At 49.9% G+C, this 20,318-nt stretch overlaps 1 protein-coding gene across 1 annotated transcript in view; it reads left to right on the plus strand.

Moving 5' to 3' along the window:
* LOC124036237 (RIMS-binding protein 2-like) overlaps window positions 1–20,318 on the plus strand; it is a 139,518-nt gene that overhangs the window by 102,357 nt on the left and 16,843 nt on the right. The window contains exons 7-12 of the mRNA XM_046350540.1: window positions 1,074–1,284; window positions 2,002–2,156; window positions 3,850–3,929; window positions 4,412–4,521; window positions 4,872–6,191; window positions 20,139–20,290. Coding sequence (XP_046206496.1) covers window positions 1,074–1,284; window positions 2,002–2,156; window positions 3,850–3,929; window positions 4,412–4,521; window positions 4,872–6,191; window positions 20,139–20,290 — 2,028 coding nt within the window. The remainder of the gene's footprint in view (window positions 1–1,073; window positions 1,285–2,001; window positions 2,157–3,849; window positions 3,930–4,411; window positions 4,522–4,871; window positions 6,192–20,138; window positions 20,291–20,318) is intronic.

Consider the following 20,318-nt stretch of genomic DNA (forward strand, 5'->3'; position numbering starts at 1 on the left):
GACCCAGTTGAGCCTTTCATCCTGCTCTGACTAATTCATTCTGGTTGGCGTTGCATGCAGTGTGTTTCACTAGGCTGCTACAGTACTGGTCATACCCACCCAGGGGAGGGCTTTGAGATGGTGATAGGCTAACCACCCTCTGTGCTAATGCACAAACCCATTGAATCATACGCAGCGATTGCAAAGGTCACTCCTCTAATAGCATGTTCACGCGCTGGCAAACAATAACTTGTTCGTATGAAAGTCAGAGCTGAACAAAACGCCACAGACATTGTGCACTAGGCATCACTTTGCTTTGGGCAGTGCATGCAGGACATGACATGGTAACTTTAGCAACACTCTCAGGGTGGTCTGATGAACGGGCTGATTTGGGTTTATGTGATAAGGGGTTGTCTGTGGACATTTGATGGTTAACACTCAACACTTACCCCTGCCCAAGAGAAGGTCATGAGCTGGGCACATCTGGGGTCTCTGCTAGGCCTGCCCATGCTCCCACTGCACTGTGGTCTCCTATCAATGGGCCGGTGTGTTGTTACAGACACTATTTCACTGTAGACAGCCAAGGATTTGACTGCATGGTTCTATGATGTTTTGAATTGCTCTTGCCCCTCTTTTGTCAGCTTCGTAACTCATGATGACTCTTGCCTTTATTTTACTATCTCTGTTCAATGAAGTTGAGGAGCATTCCCCGCGCTTTGAACACAGTGCAGTTTTTGGTATGCATACTTCCTCTTAGCAAGAGGCTGCTCTATAGGATAATGTGCATTAACTGTAGTCCTGCATGTGATCTGCTTACTGTCACTAGTTTAGGTGTTTATGACTGACCTGTATTTTGCCTGGTAGGAACTTTAAGACGTCAACTCCCTTTTCTCTGTAAGGAATGAAACCCACGTTTTTAAAGTCCAATATCCTACCTCATGTTGTGTGTGTGTGTGTATTTAGACAAGTATACCGATTCTTCCCCTTCTCTCACTTTCTTTCTTTCCTTCTGTTACTTTCTCTTTTGTCTCTCTCTCCCTCTTTCTCCCTCTTTCTCCCTCTTTCTTTCTCTCTAACTCGCTCTCTGTCGCCAGGCAAAAGTCCGAGAGCTGGAGGAGAAATGTCGGACACAGAGTGAGCAGTTCAACCTGCTGTCCAAAGAGCTGGAGAAGTTCCGGCTACAGACTGGAAAGTTTGATATCCTTGGCAGTGGCACCGATCCCTTAACAGCGGGTGAAACCCCCGGATCTCCCAACAAATCCCTCTCCCAGCTCCTCAACGGGCTGGCTGCCCCCACAGTGAAAGGTTAGAGGAATCCCAGAAGAACGTTGTTTCAGCTTGCCTGTGTACTGTACGCCATAGACCACAGCCCGTAGACGGCAATGTAACCGTGGTTTCAGTCCATCTGTGAGCTGCATGTGAGAGGTTTGAACAGTCCAATCAGACGGTGAGAACGGTAGCGCAACTCCAGAGTGCATTTTAAATAAACAACCCAGTAGTATGAAGGTGGAAAGAGAAACATGCGGCTGCTACTGAGATTGGAGATCTGGAAGGCGGCGCTTGTGACGTACGAGCAAGTAATGACATAATCAATCACGATACTGTGTGACACAGCCTTTACCACGGCTTGGCAAATGCTCGTTGTTAACTTAACTAGGTAAATACATGCCAATAATACTGACCTTTTACGTTGGGCCGGTGCCTGGGATCTGACTCTCCTGATTACATAAGGATCTGTATTTTAGACCATGTTTTTTAGAACACTAAATGCAATTATGATTCTGTGGGTTCTTGCAATGTTATACGGTGTCATGTGTTACATGTGTCGGTATCTTATCAAATGAAGTATGGATGATGAATGGCGAGGATGACAAATTACCATCACATGATGAAAAGGAGAACTAATAGCGATATATAGCACTCCATTTTGGACATTACTATTACTACTCACAGATAGAAGTATGATTTTAGTAGGCGCGGTCATGTGTCAGATCGGAGCTGTTCCTTTGTTTTGCCCCCCAGGCAATGAGAGTCCGCTGAGCAGATCTGTGATCTCTGAGTTCATCCGACCGCTCCAGATCAGTGGGGACAAGCCGGAGCTCCTGTCTGTAAAGCCAACATTCCTCACCCGCAGCAGCAGCCAAGCTGAGAGCTCCCAGCGGGCCCTCCTCACTGAGGTCCTACTAGGTCCCCTACTAACAGCGTCCATCTGCATGTCCCTCCCTCCGCTCATTCGAACTCAAACTAACCACTCATTCAGTGTCTGACATGTTAAGCCTCTGACATGAAATATGCTGTTATTGAAATAGGAGAGTGCGTGGATGGTCCTGCTTGAATGGGCCTAATGGGGATGGACCTAAATAGTTTGCTTGCTCTTTCAAACGACCCCTCTGAAGATGGTAAAGAATGTATTACACTAATGTTACAGAATTACAGCATCTATTACATGTTTGCAAAATTGCTTCCTGTTATGAAAGTGTAAGCTGAAGTCCCGCTCCGGTCGAGAGGGAGGTCTGAGGAAGCAGAGAGGCAGGACTGAGGAAGCAGTGAGGCAGGACTGGGGAAGCAGTGAGGCAGGACTGAGGAAGCAGTGAGGCAGGACTGAGGAAGCAGTGAGGCAGGACTGAGGAAGCAGTGAGGCAGGACTGAGGAAGCAGTGAGGCAGGACTGAGGAAGCAGTGAGGCAGGACTGAGGAGGCAGTGAGGCAGGACTGAGGAAACAGTGAGGCAGGACTGAGGAAGTAGAGAGGTAGGACTGAGGAAGCAGTGAGGCAGGACTGAGGAAGCAGTGAGGCAGGACTGAGGAAGCAGTGAGGCAGGACTGAGGAAGCAGTGAGGCAGGACTGAGGAAGCAGTGAGGCAGGACTGAGGAAGCAGTGAGGCAGGACTGAGGAAGCAGTGAGGCAGGACTGAGGAAGCAGTGAGGCAGGACTGAGGAAGCAGTGAGGCAGGACTGAGGAAGCAGTGAGGCAGGACTGAGGAAGCAGTGAGGCGGAACTGAGGAAGCAGTGAGGCGGAACTGAGGAAGCAGTGAGGCAGGACTGAGGAAGCAGTGAGGCAGGACTGAGGAAGCAGTGAGGCAGGACTGAGGAAGCAGTGAGGCAGAACTGAGGAAGCAGTGAGGCAGGACTGAGGAAGCAGAGAGGTAGGACTGAGGAAGCAGTGAGGCAGGCCTGAGGAAGCAGTGAGGCAGGACTGAGGAAGCAGAGAGGCAGGACTGAGGAAGCAGTGAGGCAGGACTGAGGCAGAACTGAGGAGGCAGAACTGAGGCAGAACTGAGGAGGCAGGACTGAGGAAGCAGTGAGGCAGGACTGAGGAAGCAGTGAGGCAGGACTGAGGAAGCAGAGAGGCAGGACTGAGGAAGCAGTGAGGCAGAACTGAGGAAGCAGTGAGGCAGGACTGAGGAAGCAGTGAGGCAGGACTGAGGAAGCAGTGAGGCAGAACTGAGGAAGCAGTGAGGCAGGACTGAGGAAGCAGTGAGGCAGGACTGAGGAAGCAGTGAGGCATGACTGAGGAAGCAGTGAGGCAGGACTGAGGAAGCAGTGAGGCAGGACTGAGGAAGCAGTGAGGCAGGACTGAGGAAACAGTGAGGCAGAGAGGATGGGGTGTGAAATGGCCGATCTGTTGACTTTTACTCTCCTCTGCTGGGAGGACTGGCAGGTTTACACATTGTTTAAAGGTGAAGATTATAGTCTCAGCTATCATGAAAGGCCAAATCAGTCTCACTGATTTCCACAATAGAGAGGATAACATGTATTTAAATTGCATAAGGAAAACCTAGGGTCATACTAAGAAAATAATATGATAAGTGAGAAAATAAATCTTATTATATTTGGCTGTTACATCCCTCAAGGTTTGCTCTCTCACCAGATGGACAAAGAACTAAGCTCAACGACTAGGACCAAGAAGAGGTTCACAGGCAAGGTCCGTCTGTGCGTCGCCCGGTACAGGTGAGAGGAGGGAGCTGCTTTGAGATGCCCTACACTACAGTGTCATATAAAAATGCATCCCTGCTCAGCCCATTTCAACCGTGTGTCCCACTGAGGTTTGAACTCACCTCTTAATAAGGATGCCGTGCTCTGCTCTCACCAAAGAAAATTAACTGGCAGCAGAACAAATTGGAATCCCCTAGAACAAAGGCAAATACATGAATGAAACCCAGTGCTGTCCACCCACGCTGCTTCTCTCTTTTAGTATGTTGGAAAATGTTATATTTTGCATTTGTTTTTTTAATGCATCTTTCAGTAATTCCCCTTTCACAGAGTCACATACAGGTACTGCAGGGTTTGTGGCAAAAATGAAGACTGTGCTTGGATTTGAACCTGAATTCATCATCTAGCTTGAGATAATTCCACTTGTGTTGGGTTCAGAGGAGCAACACAGTGAGTTCATCAGTTTGACTCTATTGCACTCTGCTCTTTATTTCCCCTAGTTATAACCCCTGTGATGGGCCCAATGAGCATCCTGAGGCAGAGCTCCCCCTGGTGGCAGGGAAGTACCTCTACGTGTACGGCACCATGGATGATGACGGCTTCTATGAAGGTCTGACATCTCACTGTATTTTACCCTCTCTTGGTTAGAAACCGATCCACATGATTTAAAAATAATAATAATAATTTCAGAACAGAAGGATGTTGTTAAGAGACAGCATGGATTATGGTATGTATTTACTGTAAGGGCATTAGATGAGACGAGGATTAGGCAGTTGTGGATCAATCAGTGCTAATATGGCTTTTACGATTGTTATCTCCTCTTCACTGTACTGTGAGTGTTGTTGTCAGTACTACTTACTGCTCTTCACAGTGAGTGTTGTTGTCAATACTACTTACTGCTCTTCACAGTGAGTGTTGTTGTCAATACTACTTACTGCTCTGTCTCTCTCTGTTCCTCAGGAGAGCTGCTGGATGGACAGCAGGGCCTCGTCCCTTCCAATTTTGTGGACTTTGTTAAGGATGAGGAGATGCCTTCTGCTCAGCACAGGGATGGGGCCAAAGAGTCAGGCTACCTCAGTAGTAACCACAGCAGCCTGGGCTCCACAGGGCTGGGCAGCATGTGCCTGAGCAGCATCAGCAGCCTGCTGTCTGACAGTAAGCTGGACCTGGAGACCAGCCTGGAGAGAAACCTAGAGAGAAACCTGGGGAGCAACCTCAGTTCCACTTTGGGTTCCAGTCACTGTTCCACTCTTGGCAGCCACATGGGTTCTACTCACGGTTCCACTCTGGGCAGCCACATGGGTTCCACTCTGGGCAGCCACATGGGCTCCACTCTGGGCAGCCACATGGGTTCCACTCTGGGCAGCCACATGAGTTCCACCCACGGTTCCACTCTGGGTTCCACTCACTGTTCCACTCTGGGTTCCACTCACGGTTCCACTCTAGGCAACCAAATGGGTTCCACTCTGGGTTCCACTCACTGTTCCACTCTGGGTTCCACTCACGGTTCCACTCTAGGAAACCACATGGGTTCCACTCTGGGTTCCAGTCACGGTTCCAGTCACGGTTCCACTGGCCTGGGTTCCAGTCTGAGCAGCACTCTGACTAGCCTGGGCAGCAGCAGCCTGGGCATGGACTTTCTGGGCTCCATGGGTTCCTGCAGTAACGGGACAGGGACCCTGGATGTCAGCATTGACGAGATTGGTGAAAACATCGTGCCTTACCCTCGCCGCATCAATCTGATCAAACAGCTGGCCAAGAGTGTGATCGTGTGCTGGGACCCACCGGTGGTGCCACCCGGCTGGGGCTCCATCAGTGGCTACAACGTCCTGGTGGACAAGGAGGTGAGGATGAGCGTGCCTTTTGGAGGCAGGACAAAGTCGCTTGTTGAAAAGCTGAACCTGGCCACCAACACGTACCGCATCTCGGTGCAGAGCATCACGGAGCAAGGCCTGTCTGACGAGCTACGCTGCACTCTGCTGGTGGGGAGGGACGTGGTGGTGGCTCCTTACTACCTGAGGGTGGACAGCATCACACAGACCTCTGCTGAGCTTTCCTGGCAGCCTAGCAACAGCAACTACAGCCACACCATCTTCCTGAACGACGCTGAGTATGACATGGTGAAGGCAGGGGCCTACAAGTACCAGTTCTTCCAACTGAAGCCCATGACCGTTTACAAGGTGAAGGCTGTGGCGCGGACACACCAGATGCCTTGGCAGCTGCCCTTGGAGCACAGGGACAAGAGGGAGATCTCTGTGGAGTTCTGCACCCAACCTGCAGGTCAGCCCTCCTACTACCTCTCCCCCATCATTAAAACCCAAACCTAGTCATCGGGTGACATTTTGCATAATTGTAAGAATTTCTTGGTGTAATGGATAGGTGTGTTGATGGATCGGTCTGCTTTCAGAGGTGTACTCAGCATAACTGGCCTGGTTGTTTGTCTCTTCATGGGGTATTGAGGAGGCTGTGCAAGTGTAGCTAGTTCCTGCTTCTTCTGCTGCCTTTTGTATATCCAGCCTGAGTTCTCCTGCTCTCAAAACCATTTCTGTCTGGAAAGGATCTGGCAATTTAGGGTAAACACAGCAATCTATTTACTGTAGCTCTGACAAGCTTTGAGGCCATTATATTTACAGCCTTGTACCTGACAGACATCAAAAGGCTCACTTTCATTTTTCTGTCACTTTTTTGGGATTGCCCTCAAGGATTTGTATGTGCTGGCTTTGAGAATGATGAGATGCACGTGCTAAAGATGGAGGGAGAAACAAAGTGTGATGTACAGACGTCCAGGAAGCGTTTGCCGCAGGAGGCTGCATATCATCAGTGGACTAGAGAGAAACCCGATTTGGGAGGGAAACTCTCGATGCCTAATCGGTGTAAATAGTGTGTTCTGTAGCTCTATGGGATTGGTCCCCTGAGACCACCCTCTTGCTGAGAGAGAGAAGGACTCTTCCTGCTAGGCTTTCAATTTATAAGAGAATCACTTTACAACCACCTAAGAAGAACACTACCAATGATTTCCCTCGGTCTGGACTTTAGTAATCAATCCTACTGAAAAAAGACTGAGTGTCTCTAAAATAGTGATCAACTGAAGAACAAGCTTGCTGAGTCCAACTGTACATTTTTGCAATCCTGAAATGAATTGAGCTGACTTATTGTACTGTCTAGCCGTGCTGAGTGTGTTGTAGGTTGGTTATTAGGAAGAGGAGGATAAGGTGTGAGGGAGGGGACAGGACAGGAAGGACAGCTGTACTAGGAGCTGTGTGTGTGTGTGTGTGTGTGTGTGTGTGTGTGTGTGTGTGTGTGTGTGTGTGTGTGTGTGTGTGTGTGTGTGTGTGTGTGTGTGTGTGTGTGTGTGTGTGTGTGTGTGTGTGTGTGTGTGTGTGTGTGTGTGTGTGTGTGAAGACAGCTGCAGCATGGGAGGGGGGCTTATTGCCTGTGAACACAGTGGTCCTTCACCTCACAATGTGATGGTGGTGCTTGATAAGATAAAGACTGCATTTGAGAGGCTTTCAATTACTGGGGATTGATCTTGTTCCTGAGGATGAGGTCACCAGTTACATGATCCACTTTGTGCTCTCTGCCGTGACATCAGGTACTACGGTCCTCATTCCCTGGATGGATTTGATGCCATCGTCCCACCTTGGTCTTTATGTTCAGCCATTTCCATTGCAATACTGGAGGTTGGAACACGTTGGAATCAATAATAATGTCTGTCCACAGTGTGACCGGGCGTGAGCTCATCACACGGTCCGTTAAACTCAATGAACTCAGAGAGTCACCTGGAGCAGACTGTCTCAGCATCAGCCTCTAACACATGTGTCTAGGAGGTCGGTTCTATACATGGGGTTGTTCTCTTCAACAGTACTCTGTGTGTTGACTTTTGTTACGATGTTGTATTTGAGTATAATGCATGTTGAGGTCTAACCAGGACCACTGCGTAACCAGAGATGGTTAGAAATAAGTGGGTGTATCATTGCAATCTAAATGTCGTACAAGGGTTATTCATCTTAGTTGCTTTTCTCTGCATGAATGTACGTAGATGGATGGGCTACACTGACAGGATGTAAATGCACATTTGAGCTCTCACCGATACTCATGATTTATAATAGTCACAGTTTAATGACTAGAATAGCTGAACGCTCAGAATGTCTACTGCTGAGTCCTCTTCAGAAAGGGGTGTACAATATGTCTTATGACACTCATCTAGTGGAGAGATGTGATTTAGGATGTATTGACACACATTATCAGACTGTGCTCTTCACTGCTCTGCACTTCACTGTTCTGCTCTTCACTGCTCTGCACTTCACTGCTCTGCACTTCACTGCTCTTCACTGCTCTGCCCTTTACTGCTCTGCCCTTTACTGCTCTGTCCTTTACTGCTCTGCCCTTTACTGCTCTGCCCTTTACTGCTCTGCTCTGCCCTTTACTGCTCTGCCCTTTACTGCTCTGCCCTTTACTGCTCTGCTCTGCCCTTCACTGCTCTGCCCTTCACTGCTCTGCCCTTTACTGCTCTGCCCTTTACTGCTCTGCCCTTTACTGCTCTGCCATTTACTGCTCTGCCCTTCATTGATCTGCCCTTTACTGCTCTGCCCTTTACTGCTCTGCCCTTTGCTGCTCTGCCCTTTACTGCTCTGCTCTGTCCTTCACTGCTCTGCCCTTCACTGCTCTGCCCTTTACTGCTCTGCCCTTTACTGCTCTGCTCTGCCCTTCACTGCTCTGCCCTTCACTGCTCTGCCCTTCATTGCTCTGCCCTTCACTGCTCTGCCCTTTACTGCTCTGCCCTTTTCTGCTCTGCCCTTCACTGCTCTGCCCTTCACTGCTCTGCCCTTCACTGCTCTGCCCTTCACTGCTCTGCCCTTTACTGCTCTGCCCTTTACTGCGCTGCCCTTTACTGCTCTGCCCTTTACTGCTCTGCCCTTCACTGCTCTGCCCTTCACTGCTCTGCCCTTTACTGTTCTGCCCTTTACTGCTCTGCTCTGCCCTTTACTGCTCTGCTCTGCCCTTTACTGCTCTGCCCTTTACTGCTCTTCCCTTTACTGCTCTGCTCTGCCCTTTACTGCTCTGCTCTGCCCATTACTGCTCTGCCCTTTACTGCTCTGCCCTTTACTGCTCTGCCCTTTACTGCTCTGCTCTGCCCTTTACTGCTCTTCCCTTTACTGCTCTGCCCTTTACTGCTCTGCTCTGCCCATTACTGCTCTGCCCTTTACTGCTCTGCCCTTTACTGCTCTGCTCTGCCCTTTACTGCTCTTCCCTTTACTGCTCTGCCCTTTACTGCTCTGCTCTGCCCATTACTGCTCTGCCCTTTACTGCTCTGCCCTTTACTGCTCTGCTCTGCCCATTACTGCTCTGCCCTTTACTGCTCTGCCCTTTACTGCTCTGCCCTTCACTGCTCTGCCCTTCACTGCTCTGCCCTTCACTGCTCTGCCCTTTACTGCTCTGCCCTTCACTGCTCTGCCCTTCACTGCTCTGCCCTTCACTGCTCTGCCCTTTACTGTTCTGCCCTTTACTGCTCTGCTCTGCCCTTTACTGCTCTGCTCTGCCCTTTACTGCTCTGCCCTTTACTGCTCTTCCCTTTACTGCTCTGCTCTGCCCTTTACTGCTCTGCTCTGCCCATTACTGCTCTGCCCTTTGCTGCTCTGCCCTTTACTGCTCTGCCCTTTACTGCTCTGCTCTGCCCTTTACTGCTCTTCCCTTTACTGCTCTGCCCTTTACTGCTCTGCTCTGCCCATTACTGCTCTGCCCTTTACTGCTCTGCCCTTTACTGCTCTGCTCTGCCCTTTACTGCTCTTCCCTTTACTGCTCTGCCCTTTACTGCTCTGCTCTGCCCATTACTGCTCTGCCCTTTACTGTTCTGCCCTTTACTGCTCTGCTCTGCCCTTTACTGCTCTGCCCTTTACTGCTCTGCCCTTTACTGCTCTTCCCTTTACTGCTCTGCTCTGCCCTTTTCTGCTCTGCTCTGCCCATTACTGCTCTGCCCTTTACTGCTCTGCCCTTTACTGCTCTGCCCTTTACTGCTCTGCTCTGCCCTTTACTGCTCTTCCCTTTACTGCTTTGCCCTTTACTGCTCTGCTCTGCCCATTACTGCTCTGCCCTTTACTGCTCTGCCCTTTACTGCTCTGCTCTGCCCTTTACTGCTCTTCCCTTTACTGCTCTGCCCTTTACTGCTCTGCTCTGCCCATTACTGCTCTGCCCTTTACTGCTCTGCCCTTTACTGCTCTGCTCTGCCCTTTACTGCTCTGCTCTGCCCTTTACTGCTCTGCTCTGCCCTTTACTGCTCTGCCCTTTACTGCTCTGCTCTGCCCTTTACTGCTCTGCTCTGCCCTTTACTGCTCTGCCCTTTACTGCTCTGCTCTGCCCTTTACTGCTCTGCCCTTTACTGCTCTGCCTTTTACTGCTCTGCACTTCACTGTTCTGCTCTTCACTGCTCTTCACTGCTCTGCCCTTTACTGCTCTGCCCTTTACTGCTCTGCCCTTTACTGCTCTGCCCTTTACTGCTCTGCTCTGCCCTTTACTGCTCTGCTCTGCCCATTACTGCTCTGCCCTTTACTGCTCTGCCCTTTACTGCTCTGCTCTGCCCTTTACTGCTCTGCCCTTTACTGCTCTGCCCTTTACTGCTCTGCCCTTTACTGCTCTGCTCTGCCCTTCACTGCTCTGCCCTTCACTGCTCTGCCCTTCATTGCTCTGCCCTTCATTGCTCTGCCCTTTACTGCTCTGCCCTTCACTGCTCTGCCCTTCACTGCTCTGCCCTTTACTGCTCTGCCCTTCACTGCTCTGCCCTTCACTGCTCTACCCTTTACTGCTCTGCCCTTTACTGCTCTGCCCTTTACTGCTCTGCTCTGCCCTTTACTGCTCTGCTCTGCCCTTTACTGCTCTGCTCTGCCCTTTACTGCTCTGCCCTTTACTGCTCTGCTCTGCCCTTTACTGCTCTGCCCTTTACTGCTCTTCCCTTTACTGCTCTGCCCTTTACTGCTCTGCTCTGCCCTTTACTGCTCTGCTCTGCCCATTACTGCTCTGCCCTTTACTGCTCTGCCCTTTACTGCTCTGCCCTTTACTGCTGTGCTCTGCCCATTACTGCTCTGCCCTTTACTGCTGTGCTCTGCCCATTACTGCTCTGCCCTTTATTGCTCTGCCCTTTACTGCTCTGCACTGCCCTTTACTGCTCTGCCCTTTACTGCTCTTCCCTTTACTGCTCTGCTCTGCCCTTTACTGCTCTGCCCTTTACTGCTCTGCTCTGCCCATTACTGCTCTGCTCTGCCCTTTACTGCTCTGCTCTGCCCATTACTGCTCTGCCCTTTACTGCTCTTCCCTTTACTGCTCTACTCTGCCCTTTACTGCTCTTCCCTTTACTGCTCTGCTCTGCCCTTTACTGCTCTTCCCTTTACTGCTCTTCCCTTTACTGCTCTGCTCTGCCCTTTACTGCTCTTCCCTTTACTGTTCTGCCCTTTACTGCTCTGCTCTGCCCTTTACTGCTCTTCCCTTTACTGCTCTGCCCTTTACTGCTCTGCTCTGCCCTTTACTGCTCTGCCCTTTACTGCTCGGCCCTTTACTGCTCTGCTCTGCCCTTTACTGCTCTTCCCTTTACTGTTCTGCCCTTTACTGCTCTGCTCTGCCCATTACTGCTCTGCCCTTTACTGCTCTGCCCTTTACTGCTCTGCTCTGCCCTTTACTGCTCTTCCCTTTACTGTTCTGCCCTTTACTGCTCTGCTCTGCCCATTACTGCTCTGCCCTTTACTGCTCTGCCCTTTACTGCTCTGCTCTGCCCTTTACTGCTCTGCCCTTTACTGCTCTGCCCTTTACTGCTCTGCTCTGCCCTTCACTGCTCTGCCCTTTACTGCTCTGCCCTTTACTGCTCTGCTCTGCCCTTTACTGCTCTGCTCTGCCCTTTACTGCTCTGCCCTTTACTGCTCTGCCCTTTACTGCTCTGCCCTTTACTGCTCTGCTCTGCCCTTCACTGCTGTGCCCTTCACTGCTGTGCCCTTTACTGCTCTGCCCTTCACTGCTGTGCCCTTCACTGCTGTGCCCTTTACTGTTCTGCCCTTTACTGCTCTGCTCTGCCCTTTACTGCTCTGCCCTTTACTGCTCTGCTGTGCCCTTTACTGCTCTGCCCTTTACTGCTCTGCTGTGCCCTTTACTGCTGTGCCCTTTACTGCTCTGCCCTTTACTGCTCTGCTCTGCCCTTTACTGCTCTGCCCTTTACTGCTCCGCCCTGCCCCTTTACTGCTCTGCCCTTTACTGCTCTGCCCTTTACTGCTCTGCCCTTCACTGCTCTGCCCTTTACTGCTCTGCCCTTTACTGCTCTGCTCTGCACTGCCCTTTACTGCTCTGCCCTTTACTGCTCTGCTCTGCCCTTTACTGCTCTGCCCTTTACTGCTATGCCCTTTACTGCTCTGCTCTGCACTGCCCTTTACTGCTCTGCCCTTTACTGCTCTGCCCTTTACTGCTCTGCTCTGCCCTTTACTGCTCTGCCCTTTACTGCTCTGCTCTGCCCTTTACTGCTCTGCTCTGCCCTTTACTGCTCTGCTCTGCCCTTTACTGCTCTGCTCTGCCCTTTACTGCTCTGCCCTTTACTGCTCTGCTCTGCCCTTTACTGCTCTGCTCTGCCCTTTACTGCTCTTCCCTTTACTGCTCTGCCCTTTACTGCTCTGCCCTTCACTGCACTGCCCATTAATGCTCTGCCCTTTACTGCTCTGCCCTTTACTGCTCTGCCCTTCACTGCTCTGCCCTTCACTGCTCTGCCCTTTACTGCTCTGCCCTTCACTGCACTGCCATTTACTGCTCTGCCCTTTACTGCTCTGCTCTGCTCTGCCCTTTACTGCTCTGCCCTTTACTGCTCTGCTCTGCCCTTTACTGCTCTGCCCTTTACTGCTCTACCCTGCTCTGCCCTTTACTGCTCTACTCTGCCCTTTACTGCTCTGCCCTTTACTGCTCTGCTCTGCCCTTTACTGCTCTGCCCTTCACTGCTCTGCCCTTTACTGCTCTGCCCTTCACTGCACTGCCCATTACTGCTCTGCCCATTACTGCTCTGCCCTTTACTGCTCTGCTCTGCTCTGCTCTGCCCTTTACTGCTCTGCCCTGCTCTGCCCTTTACTGCTCTGCCCTTTACTGCTCTGCTCTGCCCTTTACTGCTCTGCCCTGCTCTGCCCTTCACTGCTCTGCCCTTTACTGCTCTGCCCTTCACTGCTCTGCCCTTCACTGCACTGCCCTTTACTGCTCTGCCCTTTACTGCTCTGCTCTGCTCTGCCCTTTACTGCTCTGCCCTTTACTGCTCTGCTCTGCCCTTTACTGCTCTACCCTGCTCTGCCCTTTACTGCTCTGCTCTGCCCTTTACTGCTCTGCCCTTTACTGCTCTGCTCTGCCCTTTACTGCTCTGCCCTTCACTGCACTGCCCATTACTGCTCTGCCCATTACTGCTCTGCCCATTACTGCTCTGCCCTTTACTGCTCTGCTCTGCTCTGCCCTTTACTGCTCTGCCCTGCTCTGCCCTTTACTGCTCTGCCCTTTACTGCTCTGCTCTGCCCTTTACTGCTCTGCCCTTTACTGCTCTTCTCTGCCCTTTACTGCTCTGCTCTTCCCTTTACTGCTCTGCCCTGCCCTTTACTGCTCTGCCCTTTACTGCTCTGCCCTTTACTGCTCTGCCCTTCACTGCTCTGCCCTTCACTGCTCTGCCCTTCACTGCTCTGCCCTTTACTGCTCTGCCCTTCACTGCTCTGCCCTTCACTGCTCTGCCTTTCACTGCTCTGCCCTTTACTGCTCTGCCCTTTACTGCTCTGCCCTGCTCTGCCCTTTACTGCTCTGCCCTTCACTGCTCTGCCCTTTACTGCTCTGCCCTTCACTGCACTGCCCATTACTGCTCTGCCCATTACTGCTCTGCCCTTTACTGCTCTGCTCTGCTCTGCTCTGCCCTTTACTGCTCTGCCCTGCTCTGCCCTTTACTGCTCTGCCCTTTACTGCTCTGCTCTGCCCTTTACTGCTCTGCCCTTTACTGCTCTTCTCTGCCCTTTACTGCTCTGCTCTGCCCTTTACTGCTCTGCCCTTTACTGCTCTGCCCTTTACTGCTCTGCCCTTCACTGCTCTGCCCTTCACTGCTCTGCCCTTCACTGCTCTGCCCTTTACTGCTCTGCCCTTCACTGCTCTGCCCTTCACTGCTCTGCCTTTCACTGCTCTGCCCTTTACTGCTCTGCCCTTTACTGCTCTGCCCTTTACTGCTCTGCCCTTTACTGCTCTGCACTTTACTGCTCTGCCCTTTACTGCTCTGCCCTTCACTGCACTGCCCTTTACTGCTCTGCCCTTTACTGCTCTGCTCTGCTCTGCCCTTTACTGCTCTGCCCTTTACTGCTCTGCTCTGCTCTGCCCTTTACTGCTCTGCCCTTTACTGCTCTGCCCTTTACTGCTCTGCTCTGCTCTGCCCTTTACTGCTCTGCCCTTTACTGCTCTGCTCTGCCCTTTACTGCTCTGCCCTTTACTGCTCTACCCTGCTCTGCCCTTTACTGCTCTGCTCTGCCCTTTACTGCTCTGCCCTTTACTGCTCTGCTCTGCCCCTTACTGCTCTGCCCTTTACTGCTCTGCCCTTCACTGCACTGCCCATTACTGCTCTGCCCATTACTGCTCTGCCCTTTACTGCTCTGCCCTTTACTGCTCTGCCCTTTACTGCTCTGCCCTTTACTGCTCTGCTCTGCCCTTTACTGCTCTGCCCTTTACTGCTCTACTCTGCCCTTTACTGCTCTGCTCTGCCCTTTACTGCTCTGCTCTGCCCTTCACTGCACTGCCCATTACTGCTCTGCCCATTACTGCTCTGCCCTTTACTGCTCTGCTCTGCTCTGCCCTTTACTGCTCTGCCCTTTACTTCTCTGCCCTTTACTGCTCTGCCCTTTACTGCTCTGCCCTTTACTGCTCTGCTCTGCCCTTTACTGCTCTGCCCTTTACTGCTCTGCCCTTTACTGCTCTGCCCTTTACTGCTCTGCTCTGCCCTTTACTGCTCTGCCCTGCCCTTTACTGCTCTGCCCTTTACTGCTCTGCTCTTTACTGCTCTGCCCTTCACTGCTCTGCCCTTCACTGCTCTGCCCTACACTGCTCTGCCCTTTACTGCTCTGCCCTTCACTGCTCTGCCCTTCACTGCTCTGCCCTTTACTGCTCTGCCCTGCTCTGCCCTTTACTGCTCTGCCCTTTACTGCTCTGCCCTTTACTGCTCTGCCCTTCACTGCACTGCCCTTTACTGCTCTGCCCTTTACTGCTCTGCTCTGCTCTGCCCTTTACTGCTCTGCTCTGCCCTTTACTGCTCTGCTCTGCCCTTTACTGCTCTGCCCTTTACTGCTCTGCCCTGCCCTTTACTGCTCTGCCCTTTACTGCTCTGCCCTTCACTGCTCTGCACTTCACTGCTCTGCCCTTTGCTCTGCCCTTCACTGCTCTGCACTTAACTGCTCTGCCCTTCTTTGCTCTGCCCTTCACTGCTCTGCACTTCACTGCTCTGCCCTTCACTGCTCTGCTCTGCATTTCCCTGCTCTACTATTCACTGCTCTGCCCTGCCCTTCACTGCTCTGCACTGGGATAGATGGTACTGAATGGGCAGCTGACTACATCTGCTGCCTCTGTAGGAGTGTGCGCATGTGTGTGCATGCCTGTGCGCACACGCATTTGTGTGTCAATGTCTGCGGGGCACTGTCAGCTCAGTACAGATGGGTCATGTTGGTTAGCACACAGCAGAGGTAGACGGACTGTGAAAACAAACTTGACTGCTCTGAGGAATAAACTATCAAAAGTATGTGGACATCCCTTCAAATAAGTGGATTCGGCTAATTCAGCCACACCCGTTGCTCACAGAGTTATACAATCGAGCACACAGCCATGCAATCTTCATAGACAAATATTGACAGTAGAATGTCTGTACTGAAGCGCTCAGTGACTTTCAAAGTGACACCTTCTAACAAGTCAGTTCGTAAAATGTCTGCACAGCTAGAGCTACATTGGTCAACTGTGCTGTCAATTGTGCTGTTGTCAAGTGGAAACCTCTAGAAGCAACAACGGCTCAGCCGCGAAGTGGTAGACGACACAAGCTCACAGAGTGGGACTGCCGAGTGCTGAAGCTTGTGGCGCCTAAAAATCATCTTTCCTCGGTTGCAACTCTCACTACCGAGTTCCAAAATTCCTCTGGAAGCAATATCGACACAATAACTGTTCGTCGGGAGCTTCATGAAATGGGTTTCCATGGCTGAGCAGCCACACAGAAGCCTAAGATCACAGTGCGCCAATGCCAAGCGTCGGCTGGAATGGTGTAAAGCTCGTCGCCACTGGACTCTGGAGCAGTAGAAACTCGTTCTCTGGACTGATGAATCACGCGTCATCGTCTGGTAGTCCGACAGACAAATCTGGGTTTAGCGCATGCCAGGAGAACGCTACCTGTGTCAACTGTAAAGTTTGGTGGAGGAGGAATAATGGTCTGGGGCTGTTTTTCATGGTTCGGGCTAGGCCTCTTAATTCCAGTGAAGGGATATCTTAACGCTACAGCATACAATAACATTCTAGACGATTCTGTGCTTTTAACTTTGTGGCAAAAATTTGGGGAAGGCCCCTTCCTGTGTCATTATGACAATGCCCCTGTGCACAAAGCGAGGTCCATAAAGAAATGGTTTGTTGAGATCAGTGTGGAAGAACTTGACTGGCCTGCAAAGAGCCCTGACCTCAGGCCCATTAAACATCTTTGGGATTAATTGAAACTCAGACTGTGAGCCTGGCCAAATTGCCCAACAGTCCCTGCAGCAATGTTCCAACATCTAGTGCAAAGCCTTCCCAGAAAAATGGAGGATGTTATAGCAGCAAACAGAAATACAATGGTTCATTTGATCAGTCTAAAACTTTGCACACACACTGCTGCCGTCTAGTGGCCAAAATCTAAATTGCACCTTATCTGGAATAATACATTATGGCCTTTCTCTTGCATTTCAAAGATTATGGTCCAAAAGAAATACAAAAGAATGGTTGTTTTTTTTCTTTGTATTATTTCTTTGATCTTTTACCAGATCTACTGTGTTATATTCTCCTACATTCCTTTCACATTTCCACAAACTTCAACGTGTTTCCTTTCAAATAGTACCAAGAATATGCATATCCTTGCTTCAGGGCCTGAGCTACAGGCAGTTAGATTTGGGTATGTAATTTAAGGCGAAAATTGAAAAAAATGGGCTTAAGAGGTTTTAATTGCTTTTTTAACTAACAACCCACACAGGTGTCGTTCCTAAGATGGCGCCAATAGATATGGCAGCTCTGCTTCTAGCTCCTAATCAATTTTGCAGTATTTCAGTTTTTGTGTTATTTCTGTATTGCCATATTACCTCCCAAGATAATTATCTTTGGTTATAGTCACAGTCATGTATATTCCCCCTCAAGCCGATACCACAACGACCCTCAAAGAACTACACTGGACTTTATGCAAACTGGAAACCACACGTCCTGAGGCCACATTTATTGTAGCCGGGGATTTTAACAAAGCAAATTTGAGGAAAATGCTACCAAAGTTCTACTAACACATTTTACTGTAGTACTCGGTCTGGGAAAACATTGGACCACTGCTACTCAACCTTTCGAAATGCCTACCCCTCCCCCGCCCTCCCTTCGGCAAATCTGATCAGGACTCCATTTTTCTTCTCCCTTCCTATAGGCAGAAACTCAAACAGAAAGTACCTGTGCTCAGGTCTATTCAACGGTGGTCTGATGAATCGGAATCCATGCTTCAAAAATGTTTTGGTCATGCGGACTGGGATATGTTCTGGGTAGCCTCTGAGAATAACATTGACGAATACACTGACACGGTGACTGAGTTCATCAGAAAGTGTATAGAGGATGTTGTACCCACTGTGTCTATTAAAACCTACACAAACGAGAAACCATGGATAAATGGCATCATTCACGCAAAACTGAAAGCACATACCACTGCATTAACCATGGCAAGGTGACTGGGAATATAGCTGAATACGAACTGTGTATTTATTCCCTCCATAAGGCAGTCAATCAGTTCAAACGCCAGTACAGTGACAAAGTGGAGTCGCAAATCAACGGCTCAGACACGAGACGTATGTGGCAGGGTCACAGACGGACTAGAAAGGGAAAACCAGCCACGTCGTGGACACCGACATCTTGCTTCCAGACAAGCTAAACACCTTCTTTGCCTGCTTTGAGGATGACACAGTGCCACCGATGCGACCCACTACCAAAGACTGTGGGCTCTCCTTCTCCGTGGCTGACGTGAGTAAGACATTTAAGCATGTTAACCCTCACAAGGCTGCTGGCCCAGACTGCATCCCTAGCCGCGTTCTCAGAGCATGTACAAACCAGCTGGCTGGAGTGTTTATGGACATATTCAATCTCTCCCTATCTCAGTCTGCTGTCCCCACTTGCTTCAAGATGTCCACCATTGTTCCTGTACCCAAGAAAGCAAAGGTAACTGAATTAAATGTCTAATGCCCCGTAGCACTCTCTTCTTTCAGCATGAAGAGCTTTGAGAGGCTAATTAAGGATCATATCACTTCGACCTTACCTGACACCCTAGACACACTCAATTTGCTTACCGCCCTAATAGATCTACAGACGATGCAATCGCCATTGCACTGCACCCTGCCCTATCTATAGGGCGGCGCACAATTGGCCCAGCGTTGTCTGGGTTTGGCCGGGGTAGGCCGTCATTGTAAATAAGAATTTGTTCTTAACTGACATGCCTAGTTAAATAAAGGTATCCCACCTGGACAAGAGGAATACCTATGTAAGAATGCTGTTCATTGACTATAGCTTAGCATTCAACACCTTAGTTCCCTCCAAGCTCATCATTAAGCTTGGGGCCCTGGGTCTGAACCTTGCCCTGTGCAACTGGGTTCTGGACTTCCTGACAGGCCGTCCCCAGGTGGTGAAGGTAGGAAACAATACCTCCACTTCGGTGATCCTCAACACTGGGACCCCACAAGGGTGTGTTCTCAGCTCCGTACTGTACTCCCTGTTCGCCCATAACTGCGTGGCCACACACGCCTCTAATTCAATAATCAAGATTGCAGAAGACACAACAGTAGTAGGTCTGATTACCAACAATGACGAGACACCCTACGGGGAGGAAGTGAGAGCCCTGGGAGAGTGGAGGCAGGAAATTAACCTCTCACTCAACGTCAACAAAACAAAGGAGCTTATCATGGATTTCAGGAAACAGCAGAGGTAGCACGCCCCTATGCACATCGACGGGACAGCAGTGGAGAAGGTGGAAAGCTTTAAGTTCCTCAGTGTACACATCCTTGACGATCTGAAATGGTCCACCCACACAGACAGTGTGGTGAAGAAGTCGCAACAGCCCCTCTTCAACCTCAGGAGGCTGAAGAAATTTTGTCTTGGCCCCTAAAACCCACACAAACCTTTACAGATGCACAATTGAAAGCATCCTGTCGGGCTGCCTAGTACGGCAACTGCACTGCCCTCAACCGCTGGGCTATCTAGAGGATGGTGTGATCTGCCCAACGCATCACTAGGGGCAAACTAGCTGCCCTCAGGACACCTACAGCACCCGATGTCACAGGAAGTTCAAAAAGATCATCAAGGATGTTCACCCCGGTAGCATCCAGAATGCGAGATCAGTACAGGTGCATCAAAGCTGGGACCGAGAGACTGAAAAACAGCTTGTTTACATAATGCTTTTCTCATCTCATATGTATTTTATTCTACTGTATTTTAGTCAATGCCACCCCGACATTGCTCAATCTAATATTTATATATTTCTTAATTCCATTCTTTTACTTATAGATTTGTGTGTATTGTTGTGAATTGTTAGATATTACTGCACAGTTGGAGCTAGGAACATAAGAATTTCGCTACACCCGTAACAACAACTGCTAAATATGTGTGTGTGACCAATAAAATGTGATTTTATTTGTGGAAGCACCTGCTTTAATTAAATATACAGTGTTTTGTATCCCTCATTTACTCGTGTTTCCATTATGTTGGCAATTACCTGTACATACAATACACATCATATTGTTTCCTAATTTCCTCATTACACACTTTCGTTGCTTAAATAAATAAATACATTTAATTAAACATGAACTATTGAGTGCCTCTCAGGCATTGTATGGAATCAGGTCAAGACATTATTCTCCTTTAATGGAATATACTGACATATCAGCTGATATTGTATTGTTTTTGTAGTGTTATAATGCATCGTGCTAAATCCTTACATGCCTGTGTTTCTGCTGTCCTCCCTAGGTCCTCCCTTCCCTCCTCAGGAGGTGCAGGTCCAGTTGGGCCAGAACCCTGGGGTGCTGCAGGTACGATGGAAGCCCCCCCTCCTCACCCCCACTGGAACCTCCAACGGAGCCAACGTGATTGGCTATGCCGTGTGCACAAAGGGACAAAAGGTGCATTTGAATTATGTATTTTGCAGAA

Source organism: Oncorhynchus gorbuscha, linkage group LG05, assembly GCF_021184085.1.
Source record: "Oncorhynchus gorbuscha isolate QuinsamMale2020 ecotype Even-year linkage group LG05, OgorEven_v1.0, whole genome shotgun sequence".
In the NCBI taxonomy this organism is placed as follows: domain Eukaryota; kingdom Metazoa; phylum Chordata; class Actinopteri; order Salmoniformes; family Salmonidae; genus Oncorhynchus; species Oncorhynchus gorbuscha.